At 38.8% G+C, this 18360-nt stretch overlaps 1 protein-coding gene across 6 annotated transcripts in view; it reads right to left on the bottom strand.

Annotated features, from left to right (window-relative positions):
• Positions 1-18360, bottom strand: part of TRPC4 (transient receptor potential cation channel subfamily C member 4) — a 143555-nt gene that overhangs the window by 5383 nt on the left and 119812 nt on the right. For 4 of the 6 annotated variants that reach the window (XM_068984287.1, XM_068984288.1, XM_068984289.1 and 1 more), the window contains 3 exons: positions 16598-16911; positions 9258-9453; positions 6331-6525 (listed from right to left, as the gene is read on the bottom strand). In XM_068984287.1, coding sequence (XP_068840388.1) covers positions 6331-6525; positions 9258-9453; positions 16598-16911 — 705 coding nt within the window. Of the gene's footprint in view, positions 1-6315; positions 6526-9257; positions 9454-16597; positions 16912-18360 lie in introns of all 6 variants that reach the window. The other 2 variants (XM_068984286.1, XM_068984290.1) reach the window with 2 other exon arrangements.

The raw sequence follows: 18360 nt of genomic DNA, 5'->3' as shown, positions 1-18360 counted from the left end.
AAGAATAGAATGGACCAATTTGTGTTTATAAAAGCAGTATAACAAAGGACATTTCATTTAAAAAGTACCTAAGTGCGTAAGAGGTAGTGAATTTTTTTTAAGCTAGTCATGTTAAACTTTGATAAAGTGATCTGCAATGACTAACGGTTCTCTATTTTTTATAAAAGAAAACTAATGACTAGGTAGAATGACAGCATGGTAGACCTGTTGGGAATAAAGAAATTTTCTGCGAATGAGTTCATGTTTACCATGTTACTGAGAAATTTCAGTGGTAAAGAATCTGCCTGCAGTGCAGGAGACTGGGGAGACATAGGTTCCATCCCTGGGTTAGGAAGATCCCCTAGAGAAGGAAATGGCAACCCACTCCAGTACCCTTGCCTGGGAAATCTCATGGACAGAGGAGCCTGGTGGGCTACAGTCCATGGCGTCGCAAAAGAGTCGGACACAACTAAAACAACAATGAAAAATCTGTGGAATTGCATTTGGCAGCTTTTTCTAAAATAAATTAAGTTGATTTGCTGTTATGTTGAAGATAAGAAAAATGGGCCATATGATGGATCAGGAATCTTCCTTCCTTGACTGGATGTCTAGGAAAAATATTTTCAAGAGAGATGTGCACTTTAAGATGGGAGTTTTCTTGGCAAATTCCACCCAAAGTCTGGCAAGGTGTAGAGAATGTTCCTTGGCAGGATGGCTTTCTATGCAAGTGCCCAGGACACACCGGCTGCCATCTTGGCAGACCTCTTCCTTTCCAAGTTCCTCCTGATTTGTTAGGACAAGACAATGGCAGTATTTGGATCACAGAGATAATGATAAAGGAAAGGATCAGCTAGTGAGAAAAAACCTTTGCTACCCAGAGATAACTCTGATTTCAACAGAAGTGTCAGGTTGCTTTAGAGCAAGCAGAGCTTTGCAGCTCTGAAAGAAAGGGCTCGAGGGAATTCGTGGTAACATTTTCTCACTCTCTATCTCTGCTTCTCTCCGGGTCCACACAGTGGAACGTCAGGCTCGCTTCACCAAGCTCGGTTCCCTACGGTCCATTGTCAGTGCTGTTTTCTCTCATTCCCACTCTAGTTTGGCCCTATCACTGATTTTAAGCCCATGAATTATGCCTTTTATTCTCTGTTTTGCTCAGTGAATCCCTAAAGAGGGGCAACTGTCTGTACTCTTATTACAAAAAAAAAAGTGAAAAAGCAAGGGGTCACTGCAGGCTATGATCTCTCTGTAGAGATGGCAGTGTGGTTCATTTCCTGATGGGTCTACATATTGTTCTCCATAAACACACTTTCTAAGCATATAAAAGCAAATGATATAAAATGCTGAAGGTTGCCTTGTCCCAGCAAGTATTCAGGATCTCACTCTTGAAATACTGAGAAGAAATTCAGTCCTCTAGATTCCCACTTGGGAAAGAACATTTAATTAAAATGTCTTGGCAAATCTTACCACAGTAGATTAGGAATTCACAGGTACCCGTGGGTGAACACGGTCATATCTGTATCATTTGTTGGTAGGCATACAGAAAGTCATGAAGATTAAGGGGAAATACATTTTAATGATTCTCATTTTTAAAAAAAATGAGTTCTGAAAAGCAAGGGCTATTAGCCTTTTTCCTTTAGTAATGATAGGTGTATTAATCTAGTCACTTGTCCAGATTCCCAAGCAGTGACTTAACTGAATATATTTCTGTGGCAACTGGTCAGGCATGAGGAAACCATCTGCAGTCCCAGAGCTGAGTGATGCTAAGTGACCCTAACAGAGATGGTGTTTCATGTTCTCCTCACTAGCTGCCCCAGAGAAAACGAGAAAGTGGAAAACACAGACCTAAAGAGGTTAAGATCATTTTTTAATGATTTGGTTAAAAAGACCTAGTATTTTTTTGGTTCAATACATTGCCAACTTAAGTATTCTGTTTGGAAACCTGTCTATAGCATGAAAATTGTTTCATATTAATTAAACCCTGGAGAAGTCTTATTGCTCCAATATCTTTTTGCTTGAATTAAGTAATCTAGACCTCTTGGACAACCAATGCAAACAATGGCTTTTAGTTTAAAAAGCTGAGCTAGATGCCAGTGCCTTTTTAAACAGGAATTTCTAATTAAAGTTACAAGCTGGAAGTGCTTGTTAAAATGGAAATTTCTGATGATTCTAGGACACACTAAAGTTTGAGAACCAGTGTTTTAACACCGAGAAGGGTATTTGCTGATAAAATGTGTTAAAATTCGACTGGTAAGAGAAAAACCTATACTATAAATCCAGAAGCTATAAAATGTTGCTTAATTTATGATTATACTTTCAATAGGCTGCCACCTTGGTGGGATTTTCATGATTTCCCAGAAACAAGGCATCTCTCCTTCCTGGGCTTGCTTCCCAAAAGTGTTGCTCAATGAAGCATTTCTGCTTCATTCCTGCTTTCTCCCATAAAACATTCCAAATGAAAGGCTAATTTACCTGGAATTCCTAGTCACCCATAAAAGGAAGTCCAAAGATAAAAAAAAAAAAGTTAATGTGTTTTCAGGGCTAGTCTAATATCAGCATTACCCAGAGGCCATACAAGATAAGATCACCAATGATGGACTCCTAGACCATGGCCAATCAGTAGCCCTCAGAGCATGCAGGGGCTTCATGCCTGAAGGGAAGGAGCAGCCGCATGACATTCAGGTGGCTGCTGGTTACAAAAGTATGCAACTCACAAGTGGGACGGTTTAGAGAAAATGCCTCTGAGAATGCATAAACTCTACCACCCAGTCAGCTTCAAAATTCTGATTCAAAAATCTGAATCAAGAAATAAGAGCAGAAGATAGTCCAGCTTGTAAACCAAGGGCTTTGGGAGAGGGGAATCTAAAAGACAAACAGTGGTGGGATCTGCAAAAGCTGTTGAGAGAAATCAAAAGATGGACATGCATGGAAGGTATTGTGGAAGGTCATCAGCGTTCCCAGGAAAGCAAGAGAGGGTGATGGAAAGCTTGTGGGAACAGGAACACTAAGACCCAATTTTTTCCCCCCCTCTCTGTCACCTAAAACACTGCCCAAGGTAAAAGAGCTCTTTTTCCTAAAAGGAAATAGTTGAGCTAATTGATTTCTAAGGTCCCTCTGAAATGTCAAGCAATCTTCTAAGCTTTGATACACAAAGTGACTGCCAACAGTACTTCAAAGTCACCTTTCAGTTAATGGATGTGTCTATCTCCTCATCTTCGTCTGTCTACACAATGGACTATCAGGTGGATTAACCAAACTGAAATGAATTCACAGCACTCCCTTTCGGAATTACTTTCTCATTTAGCTCTGTGCTGTGCTCAGTCGCTTCTGACTCTTTGCGACCCCATGGATTGTAGCCCACCAGGCTCCCCTGTCCATGGGATTTTCTAGGCAAGAGTACTGGAGCGGGTTGCCATTTCCTTCTCCAGGGGATCTTCCTGACCCAGGGATGGAACCCAGGTCTCCTGCACTGCAGGTGGACTCTTTACCATTAACTCCTCCACTAATATCATAACTTTATTAATTTTTATTTACCTTATGGTTTTCTTTACAAATAATACATATGATCTATTTCCATCTAATATCTAAATGTATAAAACTCAACTAAGAGTACAAAAACCAAGATACGCCCTTCTCCTTCTGGAAGTGCAGTCTAGACAAAAGTAAATGTATAGCATTGAGTTTGATTAGGTTGGTGCTTGTCCAAAGCATCAGCTTAGCAGAGAAGAGGCAGGACTGAGGACAGGATGAGAATGGAGAAAAGAGAGACAACTCCCAATATGGGTGCCGTTTTGCCATAAATTCCCAAAGCACAGGATATCCATTACCAAAAGTTAGGAAACTACATGGCTAGGGAAAAGGGAATGGTTTGAGGTCACAATTAATTGTGAATTACCTTGTTGTGCATCAACTTGGATCAAAATATTCACATTTAGAGATAGAGACAGAAATAGAAATGAGCTTTTCTGACCAGGAATGTATAGAGAAGAACGTTCTTTAACTTATGCCATTTACCTTTTGAATCACTGCTTTCATAGGAAAGCCCAAGTCAATGTTAAGCTCCTCTTTGCATCTAAGAAATGATGGTGATGTAGTCCTAAAAATATGTCAACAGTGGGAGGATTCTGGGGGACGGGAGAGAGAGCTGGAAGTCAAATTCTTAGAGTGGTCCTCCATTATTTTGGTGGCTGCACAGATGGATCTCTTAAAATATTAGAGCAGGGCCCTGTATTCTGTTGCAAGTTCCATGGCATCTTAAAACCCAAGATTCCTTCTGCTATAGCCTAAAGTTAAAATATTAAAGACAAATTTCTTTTGTGTATGGCTTTTATTTTGGGTCCCAGAAAGTCTTCTTCAGTTGAAATACTGCTATGAGAGAAAGCATAATAAGGCAGTACTAATAATTAATATATTTTGGAGGACTGATTAAATCAATTTCTTACCAGTTTTAAGAATAACATGAGAAAAAGGACAAGTCTATTTTGACATGGAAGGGAGGCAGCCAGAGTTTGGCATCTCTGAAATCTTTTTCTGTTTTTCTCAGGGAAAACATGACTTACTTCCCGTGCTGTTCTCATGACATCTTGGATATAACTACACGGTCATGTTAAAAACGTCATGTAACACATATTATAGTAAGATATTCTCATATTGTCTCTCACATTAAAATTGAGGCCCTCAAGAATGGAAACCCTACCTTCGTATACCTCTGCCCACCTCTAGTTCCTAACTCATCTCCTGGTATGTGGAAAATGTACAGTAATTGCTTGTTCAATCCAAATCATTATATTTATTTTACAACCATATTTTTCAATAAATTCAACTTATTTTTAAGAGAAAAATTAAAAAATCAGTGATAAAATCTATGAATTAGTATGAGGATTGAAAGATAAGGCTTCATCATCATCTGACTTCCATTTCCAAGGTCAGACAGATGCCCAAATTCCAAGTTCATGGAGTGATGGTTTCTAGGAAAGACTATAACTGCCTCTCCTAACTACCCGTTTGCTTTACTTCCCTGCCTGTCAATTTCCCTTTGGAATTAGAGATGACAGGACAATCGATGCCACTTTCAGGAGAGAAAGAACCGCTCAGTGCTGAGAACACTGCCTGGTAGGCAATGAAGTTCATCAGTAAGAAGGATCACTAAGGGCATAACTAGCAGTCACAAACTCAGTGAAATAAAATTAAAAATGAGTTAATTCTTTAATTAAATAACTGACATCACTTGATAATTCTAACAGAAGGGCATATTAGAATACTTCCAAGGCAATTTCTCTGAGAATACCCAAGTGACTTCTGAATGCTACAGTATCAGTTTCTAAAACATCACTATGAGAACTTTGAAAATGAGGGAACTTGAGTGAGAAAGAAATGAAGAATGACTTATGTCAGTGGTTTGGTTGGAAAAGTTTAAATCCACGGCTTTTCTATTGGAGTTGTTTGAGCTCTTGCTTTCCAATATGAAAGAAATGTCCTTAGGGAAGTATAATATTCCAGAATAACAGAGGCATGGCTCTGCATAGTCCTATATTTTTTTACAAACACAACTTCTTGGTATTGAATATAACTGGGGGTGGAAGCAAAATGTTGAGCAGCTGAATAGATTCTGAAATCACTGCGCTTGAATATGGGACAGCATTTTTAAGTTATAATAGTTGTTCAGTCACTGAAATGAGAACTTTTTGTCAAGCATTCTGTGTTCTGTGCAGGGGTGTCTGTTAGGCAGTGAGAATATGAGGTGATTGAAACAGACAATTCCCTTACAATCCAGAGAAACAAACAATGAATCAGTCATGCTGAAAGTAACCCGAGGTTATAATTCTGAATAGAACTAGAAATTAATGGGCTAGTTTCCCGAACCTTGAGTGCTGGGTCTAGGAAATGTACAATGTGGTTCATATTAAAGTAACAGTGACCACCCTCAGTGGAGGAACCGGGTTTGTTAAACCATAGTGAACCACAGTTAATCAGGCAGTTTTTGAGACATAATGTTGTTATTTTTAGTCACTCAGTCATGTCCAACTCTTTGTGACCCCACGGACTGTAGCCTGTGAGGCTCCTCTGTCCGTGGGATTTCCCAGGCAAGAATACTGGAGTGGGTTGTCATTTCCTACTCAGGGGATCTTCCCTGACCCAGGGATTGTGTCCCTGTGTCTCCTGTATTGCAGGCAGATTCTTTACTGCTGAGCCACCAGGGAAGCCCCTTAGACACAATAACTGTGGAATAGATGTTCACTGAATGCAACCAATGAGAACAAAAAGGCTAAAATGCAGACATATTCAGTAAAGAATGCAAACATACTCAAGCGCACACACAAAAAAAACAGCAATACCAACAGCCTGTGGTCTTACCCCTATCGTTCCAAAACTTTCTGGCTTTCTTCTCATCTTTTTCTTGCACAGGTGTGTCCATATCCATTTGATCAGGTACCAGAGAGACTTGGGGCTCGGGATGACATTGAAGGGGGTAGGAAGGGTACCTCCTTCTTCAAAATAACTCATCCAAAGCTTTGTTCTAGCAAATTTCCATTCTATATCCGCATGGTCCTGAACAGGAGAAAATGACAAGCGCTGACAGGTTTCTTAATAAGGTGAGATAAAACTCACAGAGAGACTGTAGCCTGACTTTGGAGTGGCTCTTGGAACGTTAATACTTTAGACAATGGCTTAGCCTAAAAAGGACTCACAACTCTCTTGTCACTTTTCATCCTTTCCTCTTCTAGGAAACAGAAAGCTCAAATAATTCCATGTTAAAGAGACTGGAGATGAATGACCTGAAGATGAATCTTCATTTCTCATGCATGTAGGCTTACATTAGTTCAGTTTCATTAGATTCTAGCCTCAAGCAGGGCTTTATGTCTTCCCAAGGCCTTGACACCTTGCCTAGGTAGATGCCCACGGCTCATACTTCTGTTGTTTTCAGGAAAATTCTTACTTGATATGTTTCCATTTGAATAAACCTTGTCCACCTTTAAGCAACAGGCATAAACTCAGCAGTTCCTCAAATATACAACAGGCCTTTGACACAGCATTGAACCTTGACATAACCTTGGCCAAACAGTACCAGATAAGAGTATGTCTAGTGACCACCCACAAGCCTGAGGTATTCTCCCTGATTGTTTATTAATGATTTCACTTTGTTAATTGCCTGGAGAAACTTAGGAACATTTGTGGCAATTAGATATGGGGCAGTCAGTCTCCTCTTAAATTAGCCACAAATCTTATTTAAGCAGAAAATCTGGAAAGTAGGAGGTGGCAGAAACTGGGCATACATACAAATTCAAAATAGATCATCTTAACCCATTAATATTGGGTTGGCCAGAAAGTTTGCTAGGGTTTTCTCGCATGATGCTATGGAAGAATCCGAACGAACTTTTTGGCCAATCCAATATTATTTTTAAAACCCTCGAGTTTTAGAGTAGGAAAAATTAGACTATACTTCATTCTAATATTTCTAAATTGCTGTTTGCTGATGAGTGCATACATTGTTTGCATACATTTCTCCTCTGAATAATGTGGATTTTAGTCTAAACGCTGGACAGAGTGTGCTTTCAACGGGCTTCACCATGTCTAGAAAATGCATGGTCTTCATTGTTTCTTAGCCGACATCTGATTGGATGAATGGATAGATAGATCCTCAGAAGCTGTAGCTTCCCTCCCTTTGTCTCTTCTCTCCCATTCCTATCTCCTTCCCTATCTTTCTAAACAAGCATTAATGAAGGGAAGTAGATACTGTTTGCTGTAGCCGTGGAGAATGGAAATGAGTAAAATTGGCTTCAGGTCAAAAAAGGCAGTCACACAAGTGAAATGTCGGCCTGTGAGTAGTTTCTGCTCCTTCTCATTCCCAGGGAGTCACAAGTTAAGGATTATCCCGACTTCATTATGTTCTGTTACTACGGTCACAAAGCAGACTCTTCCTTAGTTCAAGGCTTGGGATTCTGAAACGGTCTGTAACAATATTAAACCATCTAGTGATTGGAAAAACTGAAGGTAGAAAGTTCCAGGCTAGTGATGACTAAAGTCATCACTGCTGCTCATCTTGCCATTGTTGTTGCTTAGTCACTAAGTTGTGTCTGACTGTCTGCAACCGCATGGACTACAGCCCTCCAGGCTCCTCTGTCCACTGGATTTCCCCGGCAAGAATACTGGAGTTGCCATATCCTTCTCCCAGGGGTCTTCCCAACCCAGGGTTCAAACACACTTCTCCTGCATCTCCTCCAATGGCAGGTGGATTCTTTACCACTGTACCACCTGGAAAGCCCTGGGCCTAAGTATATCCAGTGGGAATACTTCAGTCTGGGAATTCGTAAATAAAATTCATTTATTCTTAATGTCTTAGGCAGTTTTTCATCTGTGACAGGCGTCTTGCTTCCATAAAGAGAGTTTAATTAAAATTAGGAGTGCTGTTTCTCAAAATAACAATAATGACATCCCAGAGAACTAGCAATAGATTCAAAGATGCAATATAATTGCAGTTATTTATGGAGTAAATGGGCAACCTATAATTATTCTTATAAGATGCTACTTGTCTAAAGTATACATATGAAAGTCTTAAGATATATATTTAAGTCTTAAGATATATATTCCAATACAGATTTGTTCTATCACTGTTTCTAATGGCCACAGACACAGATCACTAGTATGCAAGTTCAAAGGGATAAAGGGCTTTGTTGTTCTTATTCATTGCAATATTTCTAGTTCCTAGGACCATCCCTGGCAACAGAATAAGAGCTTAATAAGATTTTATTGAATGAATGAATAAATAAGCTAAGCTGTTTGCACTCTAGAGTTTCAAATAAACACGTATGGTATTGTATATTCTGCTGCAGCATTCAGTGTTACTCCTCAATGACTTTTTTCTGGGCTTTAAGAAACAAAATCCTGTGCTTTTCCACTCAGACTCCTCTCTGGGCTAGCACTTGTACATTGCAAAGCTGGTATGAGTTTGCTTTTATGAAGATTGTAGATTAGACGGTGAGAGACAATGCAAAACCCAAAGGACATTATATAGAGATGAGTTGCCTGTTCATAGCCCATACCTCACCTATTGCTTGCCATAGCCAATGATTGCCTCGCAGGTTAGATTTAGTATAATCACATGTAATATGAAAAATTAAATTAGTATATAGCCAAGTGTGGTAAGAGTGCTTATAAATATCACATTGTCCATTTATAATTCTGATTTATTTCATTCATAGCAGTTACAGATTGTATTACCAATTATAATAGGGTGGAGTATAACTAACAACACATTCTAGGAGGGGAGTGATTCAACTTACAGCAATAAGTTGGTAAGAATTATTCATCATAGCTATTAACATGTTAAGCAGGACAACCAGAGAGATGACGTTGTATGTCCCAAACATGGTGGCCCCAACAAACTCGGTGAATTCGTGCTGTGCTTTGACATTGGTCACATATAAGTTGATGAGCCCAAATATTGACCAAAACAGGGACTGGAGTGTCTCAAATAACCTGGAATAAACATAAAATGACACTAATAACTATATTAATAGAACCATTATACAGTAAGATTGAATGATAGAATATGATTACTATTAGGTTATATTTGATTAATTTAAAATAAGCTTAATAAAAAGAATCCAATAATACTGTTTCCTTATTCTGCACAAATGTGTACCTAACTTTCCCTAGAGCTTTGAAAGCTATTTAGTTTCCTGGACTAGCGATGACAAATCAGACCTGTAGCCTGTTTCTATATGGCCTTGAGTTAATTGTTTTTACTTTTTCAAATGGTAAGAAAAAAATCAAAAGAAGAGTGATATTTCATGACATGTGAAAATTTTAAATGAATTCACATTTCAATGTGCATAAAGTTTTATTGAAGCACACCCATACCAACTCATTTATCTACTGTCTACAGTTTCTTTTCTGTTACGATGGCAGAGGTGACTAATTGCAACAGAGAACAGATGGCCTACAAAGCCTAAAATATGTACTCTCTCCTTTTCATAACAAGTTTGCAAACCTCTGTCCCAAGGCACTGAGTGACAGTTGACAAATTAGAGATCCTTAGGCTTAGTCTTTGAAAAATATAAGTACTTTTACCTGATTTTTCCTTTTTGATTATAAAAGGACTAAAAGGATTTCCACATTTACAATTAAAGTTGCACAGAGTAAATCCTGTAAGATGACAAGATGTCTCTGAATGCTCAGATAATCAAATTTGCTGTTTTTTAATATTTCAGGGAGCATTAAAAATTTTTTTTAATTTACTCCCAAAATGGAAAAAGATGAAGAGTGTCTGAACTCAAATGAAGGATTGTTTCAGTAGGATCATTATAACACCTTAATATAATAAAAGACAACAGGATTAAGAGTCTTTTGAGAAATGGTCAAAACAAGACTGTAGTTACATTGTGAAAACAAAAGCTGCTGCTGCTGCTGCTAAGTCGCTTCAGTCGTGTCTGACTCTGTGCGACCCCACAGACGGCAGCCCACCAGGCTCCACCGTCCCTGGAATTCTCCAGGCAAGAATACTGGAGTGGGCTGCCATTTCCTTCTCCAGAAAACAAAAGCAAAAAGTATCTTATGCCTGGCATGGTGACTAAGGAGGCAGGATTTCAGTGGCCAAGTGCTCCAAGGAGAGCAAATTCACGTGAGGCCAGTGGTATGGGTTGACATGGAAAGATGAGTTTAAACTATCAGATCTCCTCTCTGTGAACGTTTTATAGCAAGAGAATGAGGTAGGTGTTAGACCTTGTTTTGTCAGCTGGGATGTACACTGGGAAGAGTTCACCATATAGAATTTTTTTTAATTTTTGAAAATGTATCATTTATTATAAGTCCATCCTATTTTTAAACTGCATATGTAATTGTTTAATACAGTTGACACTTAAGATTTATTCACAGATTTTGTGATTCATTTTTGTACCATTTCTTTTTTTATTTATTTTAACTGGAGGATAATTTCTTTACAATATTATACTGGTTTCTGCCATACTTTTAAAGGACAATCAGATGTCAGATTCTAACAATATCAGGGAAAGTTTAATATAATTCATTGGCCTCAGACAAAGGCCACTAGAAGTTATTCTTTGAAAACTTTCAGAATTGACCCAAGGCCAGAGTTCTTTATTGCCAGTAGCTTTAAGGACAGATTCTAAGATTAATGACAGAGTCATTGGCTTCAATGCAAAATGATGTTGTTCTTCCTAAATAGTGTACATTCTCACTATGAATATAAAGAATAATTCAACTGGTTTTTTCCTAACCTCAATAGCAGTTCAGAGAAAAGTTACATGAATGATATAATTAATTGTATAAAATGTTGCCACATAAATCTCATAGCAGTTACTTTTCTAAATATTCAAATAAAAAAGGGATATAGAGTAAATGGATTGTAATGGTTAAATAATTCTGATTTTCTTCTACCTAAATAAGAACTCAGAGAAGGCAATGGCAACCCACTCCAGTACGCTTGCCTGGAGAGTCCCAGGGACAGAGGAGCCTGGTGGGCTGCCGTCTATGGGGTTGCTAGGAGTCGGGCATGACTGAGAGACTTCACTTTCACTTTTCACTTTCATGCATTGGAGAAGGCCATGGCAACCCACTCCAGTACTCTTGCCTGGAGAGTCCCAGGGACAGAGGAGCCTGGTGGGCTGCCGTCTATGGGGTCGCACAGAGTCGGACACGACTGAAGCAACTTAGCAGCAGCAGCAGCAAATAAGAACTATTCATCCTTAGGATATTAGCAGACTCTTTGGCAAACATTTATTTACATATTTAATTAAAATTTGAAAACAAGAAAATTCAAAATAAGATGACATTTTACGGTTAATTCTGAATTTCATTCTTATTTTTATTTTCACTTTTTCAGTTGAACGAATCAGAAGTAAGATGTGCAGAATAGTTCCACTTAACCAAAATATATGTACTTTTAGATGAATCAAGACCCTGGTATCAGAACACTGGTATCTCTTAGTTAATTCTCGTATTGCATGGATTAAAAAATCAATCTAAGTTAATATTTCAAAACCATTGTTTCTAAAACTGCTTTCATAATTATTGATAACAACATTGCCCATAAAATGATGAGCCATTAGCTACATCACATTTCAGATTGCCATTATGGGACAATATTTTCCTAATTCTATGGAAAGATAAGCACAGAAAGCCCAGGATAATGCCACACTTAATCAAAGCACAGTTAGCATGACATCTTGGTTAAAGACTAAAATCTGGCAACTTCTATAGCATTTCCATCCTAAAGGTAATATTTTGTCTCTTGCTTCTTGAGGCTATCTTTCAATTCCTGAAAAAAGCTTGCTCCCCAGTTAAATACTTATAACAAGAGAAAGAAAACAAGTGGGGGGCGGGGGGGGGGGAGTTATGTATTCCACAGCTGAATTTTCCTCTATTCTTTGAGATGAAACCAATGACGAAATATAAATTAATACAAGACATCTGACTTGTTTCATTCCTAGTTTATAAGAAATAAAATATATTAGAACAAAGTATGACCTCAGTTGGCCAGTTCCAGTTATCAGGAATGCAGCTCCAATCAACATTAATGGCTTTTTTCTTAGTGAGAAAATATCTGTCATGAAGTCCATGCCTCTGTATTCATAAGAAAGCGAGCCTCTTACCCAGAGACTATTGATTTAAAATTGTATGCAGATTACTTTCAGCAACTAAACATTTGGTGTCTTTTAGCAACATGTAGTTCTATCCACATCAGAGAGAAAACAAGCTGGAACCATTAAAGGAGTAGAAGGGGCCCCCTGCTGGTGGGCAAATGCATGGAGAGACACAGAAGGCAGATCACAGCCCGTTCCCACTGGGAGCTCACAGTCAGGAGGGGATCAGAAAGGCATCCGGAAAAGGTACATCTGAGATGGGTTTTGGAATCCAGAATAAAACTTCGCCAAGTAAGAGGGCAGAACAAGAGCATTCTGAGATGAGAGAATAGTATGACCTTTTTAGGGACAGCTTAACCCATTAGAAAATGTTGAAAAGTAATGTGTTATTGGGGAATCGAGAAAAGATGAAGCTAAAAAAGGAAGCCAGGGGCAGACCTCTGAGGACTCAGTATGTCAAGCTAAGAAATCTGACTGAATCCAATAAGGAACAAGAAACTACTGAGATATTTGAAATACAGGAGCGTCAAGATTTTGGTTTAGAAGATCATGCAGGCAACGGGACAGAAGACATGTCAAGGAAGGCAGGGACCAGGGGCCAGGGAACTTGGATTTAGGCAGAGGGAGTGAGTAAGGGAAGAGGGCCCGAGACGAAAAAGAGCAGGAGTAGACATTTGCAGACTGACTGTGCGTGGCAGGGGTGTGGGGACGGGGGGGGATCTAGTTTTTGATTTAAGTATCTGGATGGGTTGTGGTAGCATTGACTAAGAAAAGGAGTTGAGGAGGAGGAAGAAAAATGTTTTGAGAGACTCTCATGAGTTTTCTTTGATTGGGTTTCGATGTTTAGGACATTTGCATGAAGAGCTGTGCAAAAGACAGTTGGACTTACAGATCTTAGGGAGAAAGGTCTGTGCTAGTGGTGTAAACTGAATACAGAAGTTGTCTCTTAGACACATAAGGCCAAATCTATCAGATGAGTTTTTGCGGAGATGCAGAACAGGGCTGAAGGATAGTTAGTAAGGCAGATTAATATTGAAAAGCAATCATTGTGGGACTTCCCTGGTGGTCCAGAGGTTAAGAATCCATCTTACAAAGCAGGGGACTTGGGTTCAGTCTCTGGTTGGGAAGCTATGATCATGCATGCCATGAAGCATGGCCAAAATAAAAAGAAATCATACTAGTTACTCTTTGTAACTTTGAACAAAAATAATTTGTTGCTCGCAGATTTACCATCTTCTCTCTGGGGAAAAATTCAGGTAGAACACCTGATTTACTGGTGTTGAATGATTTGAACCTATAATATTTGAGTGATATGCCCTTATTGGTTGCTTTTCATGGTAATAGAGAAAAGTCATTGGTCAGTATATGCTAAAATAATGCATAAGCCAAGTTATTCAACATGTTTGATTTTAGAAGAAAATTTATATTAAATATTTTACATCAGATTCTCTAGCCATATTCTCCTAGACACATATTTAAATGAGCTCACAATATGTAAACGTTTGGGGCTTCCCACGTGGCAGAGCGGTAAAGCATCTGTCGATGCAGGACATGAAGGAGACGCAAGTTTGATCCTTGGGTCGGGAAGATACTCTGGAGAAGGAAATGGCAACCCACTTCAGTATTCTTGCCTGGAAAGTTCCATGGATAGAGGAGCCTGGTGGGTTATAGTCCATGGGGTCACAGAGAGTCACACACAACCGAATGACTAAACACAAGCACACACAACACAGATTAGCATTTACCACAAAACCAGTAACAGAGCAAGCAGATTTCTGAGAATCTCGTGGATCATAAATTAGGATGGGATTAGGTAGAAGCCTTGTTAACTGCAGATGAATAAGATGTCTGAAAATGGGTTGGGTCTTGGAACCACAGATGTTCCCTGAATTAAACAAGACCTGAGGAGGAAACTCAGTTCTAAGGGCTGTGTGGAAGTTTTTTCTGGAAGACAAAGCATGGATTCAGAAGGATGTGACTGCAAATATCAACAGGGTGGCCTTAGCAAACAGTCTGTATTGGAGCACACAGCACAGAGTAACTAGGGAGTTGTGAAAGATAGAGCATGGAAGAAGGATCTCTCTTTCCATCAGAAATCCAGGAGGTCAATCAGTAGGCAGACAACATCCAGGAACTTTGTTACAGGCAGCATTTGAGCCTAAGAAGCAGAGAGGTTGGTAGGATCTACAACTGTGAATTCCTTATCCTTGTTGCCAGGGGCAGATTGCCAAGTCTAGGATCATAAGTGAGTGGAGAAAGACAAGTTTTGATATTAAAACTGAGACACAGTCCAAAGCCATTCATCACCGAGATGTTGCTGCAGGGGGTTTCAATGAATCGCTGCTGAACTGGTGAGAAAAGAGCAAGACGAAGAAGACAAAGCAGGGCAAGCTGGGTGGACGGGAGAAACTGCTTAAGCTCAGGAGAATAAAGAGGCTGGAGCCAGTGATGAAGTGACAAGGTGGAACTGCGATGACTTTTTGTTTTCTTTATGATTCGTGGTTTGTATCAGATCTATCTCTGAATGGATTTGAGGCAGCTAAGACTGCAATGAAAACTTATGTGCAAATAATCAGATGTTGATGGATTAGAGTGAGGTTTTAAATACTGGGATCACAGATAAAACAAATACAGAACTGAGCCAAAAAGACTATTTTCAACCAAAAGTAATTTAGTTTATGGGACGTTACTGATTTCCTCCCACTGGAGAAATTACTGCACTCTTTTAGATTACATAAAATTCTAGAATGGCCAATGAAGGGCCATTTGACTTTCAAAGGCATCTACCAAATGACCATGTGTTCATGTGATTACTGTGGAGAGGAAGACCACCTAACTTCCCAATTCATCTGCTAATTCAGTTTATCACTGAAGGAAGTAGACACAGGAACGTATTAGGGCTATGTGAGCCTGAAATGCCGTGGCCATGAACGTGTGCTGTCAGCAAGCCTGATTGTGAGAATTACAGAAGCTTGACACCAGACAAGATGCTCATCAGCTGTAAGGACACAGAGTTTTATGCGCATCAGAATCATGGCCTAGGTTATGAGGTCTCTAGTTTGAATTATTTCCCCATGTTTAAACTTTGTGTTAGGGAACCTGGGAATAACAGAGACACGTGAAGGGACTTCAGTATCTGGAAAACACCTGAGCAAAGATTGAAAAGCATTTGGATTTTCTTCCATGACTGGTTTTCCATAAATTCTATCTGTTAACATGCTTGTACGCTGTCACTAGACACAGGTTCTTTTCTACTCCACATTTTATATTTTTAAAATATATTTCTCCATTTATTTGAAGTGAAAGGGAAAGTCACTCAGTTGTGTCCGAATCTTTGAGACCTCATGGACTATACAGGAATTCTCCAGGCCAGGATACTGGAGTGGGTAGCCTTTCCCTTCTCCAGGGGATCTTCCCAACCCAGGGATCGAACCCAGGTCTCCCATGTTGCAAGCAGATTCTTTAGCAGCTGAGCCACAAGGGAAGCCCCAAAATACTAGAGTGGGTAGCCTATCCCTTCTCCAGGGGATCTTCCCAACCCAGGAATCAAACGTGGGTCTCCTACATTGCAGGTGAATTCTTCACTAACTGAGGTATCAGGGAAGCCCCTCCATTTATTTAGGTCTTCTCTAATTTCTCTCAGCAATGTTTTTGTTGCTGCTGTTGTTGTTGGTTGTTTTTTTTTTTTTTTGGTGGTGCCATACGACATGTGGTATTTTAGTTCTCTGTCCAGGGATCGAAGCCATGGCCCCTTGCTATGGAAGTATGGAGCCCTAACCACTGAACCACCAGGGAATTTTGCTCTGTTCCACCTTATAAAACAGTATACATAGCTATCTTTTATATGAGCTCATTTAAAAGAAAAGACCATTTTACTAAAACTTAGATGTAGTAGATATCTCTGTTTTCCCCACTGAGCACAGTGTTTCCTTGCAACCACTTGTCATGGTTCAATTTCAAAATGTAAATACCCTTTAAATTCTACCGACATTTCCAAGGGAAGAGTCCATGAGACTTACGTTGAAAAGGCGTTATTCTGCTTTTCACATCGTATGCCTTTGCAGCTTAACCCTTTTGTTTCTTCATAATAGAAGTACAACTGGTTTAGGCCATTGGCAAATGCTAGCAGCACAAGGCAGTAGATGAACAGAAACTTCAAGATGTCCAGGAGCATTCTTCCCAGAGATATTTGCAGAGGTCCCAGGTGAGAATTTGCCGTGAACAGTGAGATCAGACGCAGGGAACTGAATATATTTGCAATAGCAAACAAAGCTTCAGCCACCAGTGTGGGGTGCCACATGTCCCAAGATTCACGTGGATTAAGAGCACTGTACTGGAGAAAAGAGAGAAACAAGGAGAAAATAAAATATGAAACAAACACATACAGACAAATCTGTCAAGCCCAGGCCAGGATGATTTTTTTCAGGTAGCTTCAGCACTATGACCTATTGGCAGGAAGCTGATGTATTCCATGAGGGTGGCAGCACTTCTAATCTACACAAAAATAAGAAATTTACTAAAGGAACTTATAAAGGGTGAGCTTTAATCAAAGCGACCTTCCTAGTCTGTCCTTGTCATTTGCAGTCTTTGCTAATCTGTGAATTACATCTGTCCTTGATCTTTGCAATAGAACTATTAAAAAAAGAAAAGGAAAATGTTATATAGGAAAAAAACCACAACAGTTTGATTTTATATTGGGAAAAATAGAGATATCATAATAAAAAAGAAAACTACCTTATAAAGGAAAACTGCTACTCTTTGAACAAAATCAATGACTTCACTTACCATATTTGACACATTTGTCTATTCTAGAGGCATCCATGTTGGACTCAAATGACCTATAAATGAGTGGAAGTAGTGGCCGTGGACGTAGTAATGATGAATGTGGGCATCACCATTAATATTTTGTATCTGTTATAGCCTAAATGTACATAAAACCTAAGTTGGCAATCACTCAGGCAGTCAATGGATTGCTGCTTTTAATATTTCACGTGTAGAAAGTGTGATATTTGTCTGAACATTCCCTAATGAGATAAAACATTTGATTTGAGAAAAATATTTGCTACATTAAACTTTGACCAGCAATTATTTTTAAGGTATGATTAAAATGTCAGCTTTGAACAATTTTGATATCAGGCTGTAGAAAGAGTGCATTGAAATTTATCCCTTGTAATCTTAAAGTAGATTTGTATTCTTATCAAGAAAAGGTCAAATACATGTTGAAATGCTACATTATGAACATCTATTGTTTTACCTTTATAAGAACTGAACAATAAGTTACATTCTCTTTTTCATATACATCACTAAAAATGTCTAGACAACTGCATTTTTTTCTCTAATGATCATGTAGGAAAAAAAATTACTACTCTATGAGTACCATCAGAATATTTCTATTCTTTTTATATTGCATTTTATACCAAAGACCTTTACAAATGTTAATTAATTCTCTTGAAAGTAATAGATAGTATTTTTTTAAATCTCCTTGGGGAGAAAATACAGCAGAAGTTCTTGATTTTGTTCAACACTCAGATGCCTGCTTGAGTGACAATTTAAAACAATCAAGTTTGAACTAGAAGGAAATTATTTTCTATTTTTAAATCCTGATAACTCTTCTTAAGCATTTCCACACATGGCTTCAGCATAAAATAGCTAAAGACTGAGATACAGAAAAAAGAAAATAAGATTTTTGATTCATTGTAATGAGTATTAGAGTAACAGTTTGCAGTATCAAACCTCACCTAATTCTCTCCAGTTCCTTCCCGCCACCCTGTATTTTATACCA

The sequence above is a fragment of the Capricornis sumatraensis genome, chromosome 12 (genome assembly GCF_032405125.1).
Source record: "Capricornis sumatraensis isolate serow.1 chromosome 12, serow.2, whole genome shotgun sequence".
NCBI lineage: Eukaryota > Metazoa > Chordata > Mammalia > Artiodactyla > Bovidae > Capricornis > Capricornis sumatraensis.
Note: the sequence above shows the minus strand (reverse complement) of the source record. Positions and strands in the feature narration are given on the sequence as shown.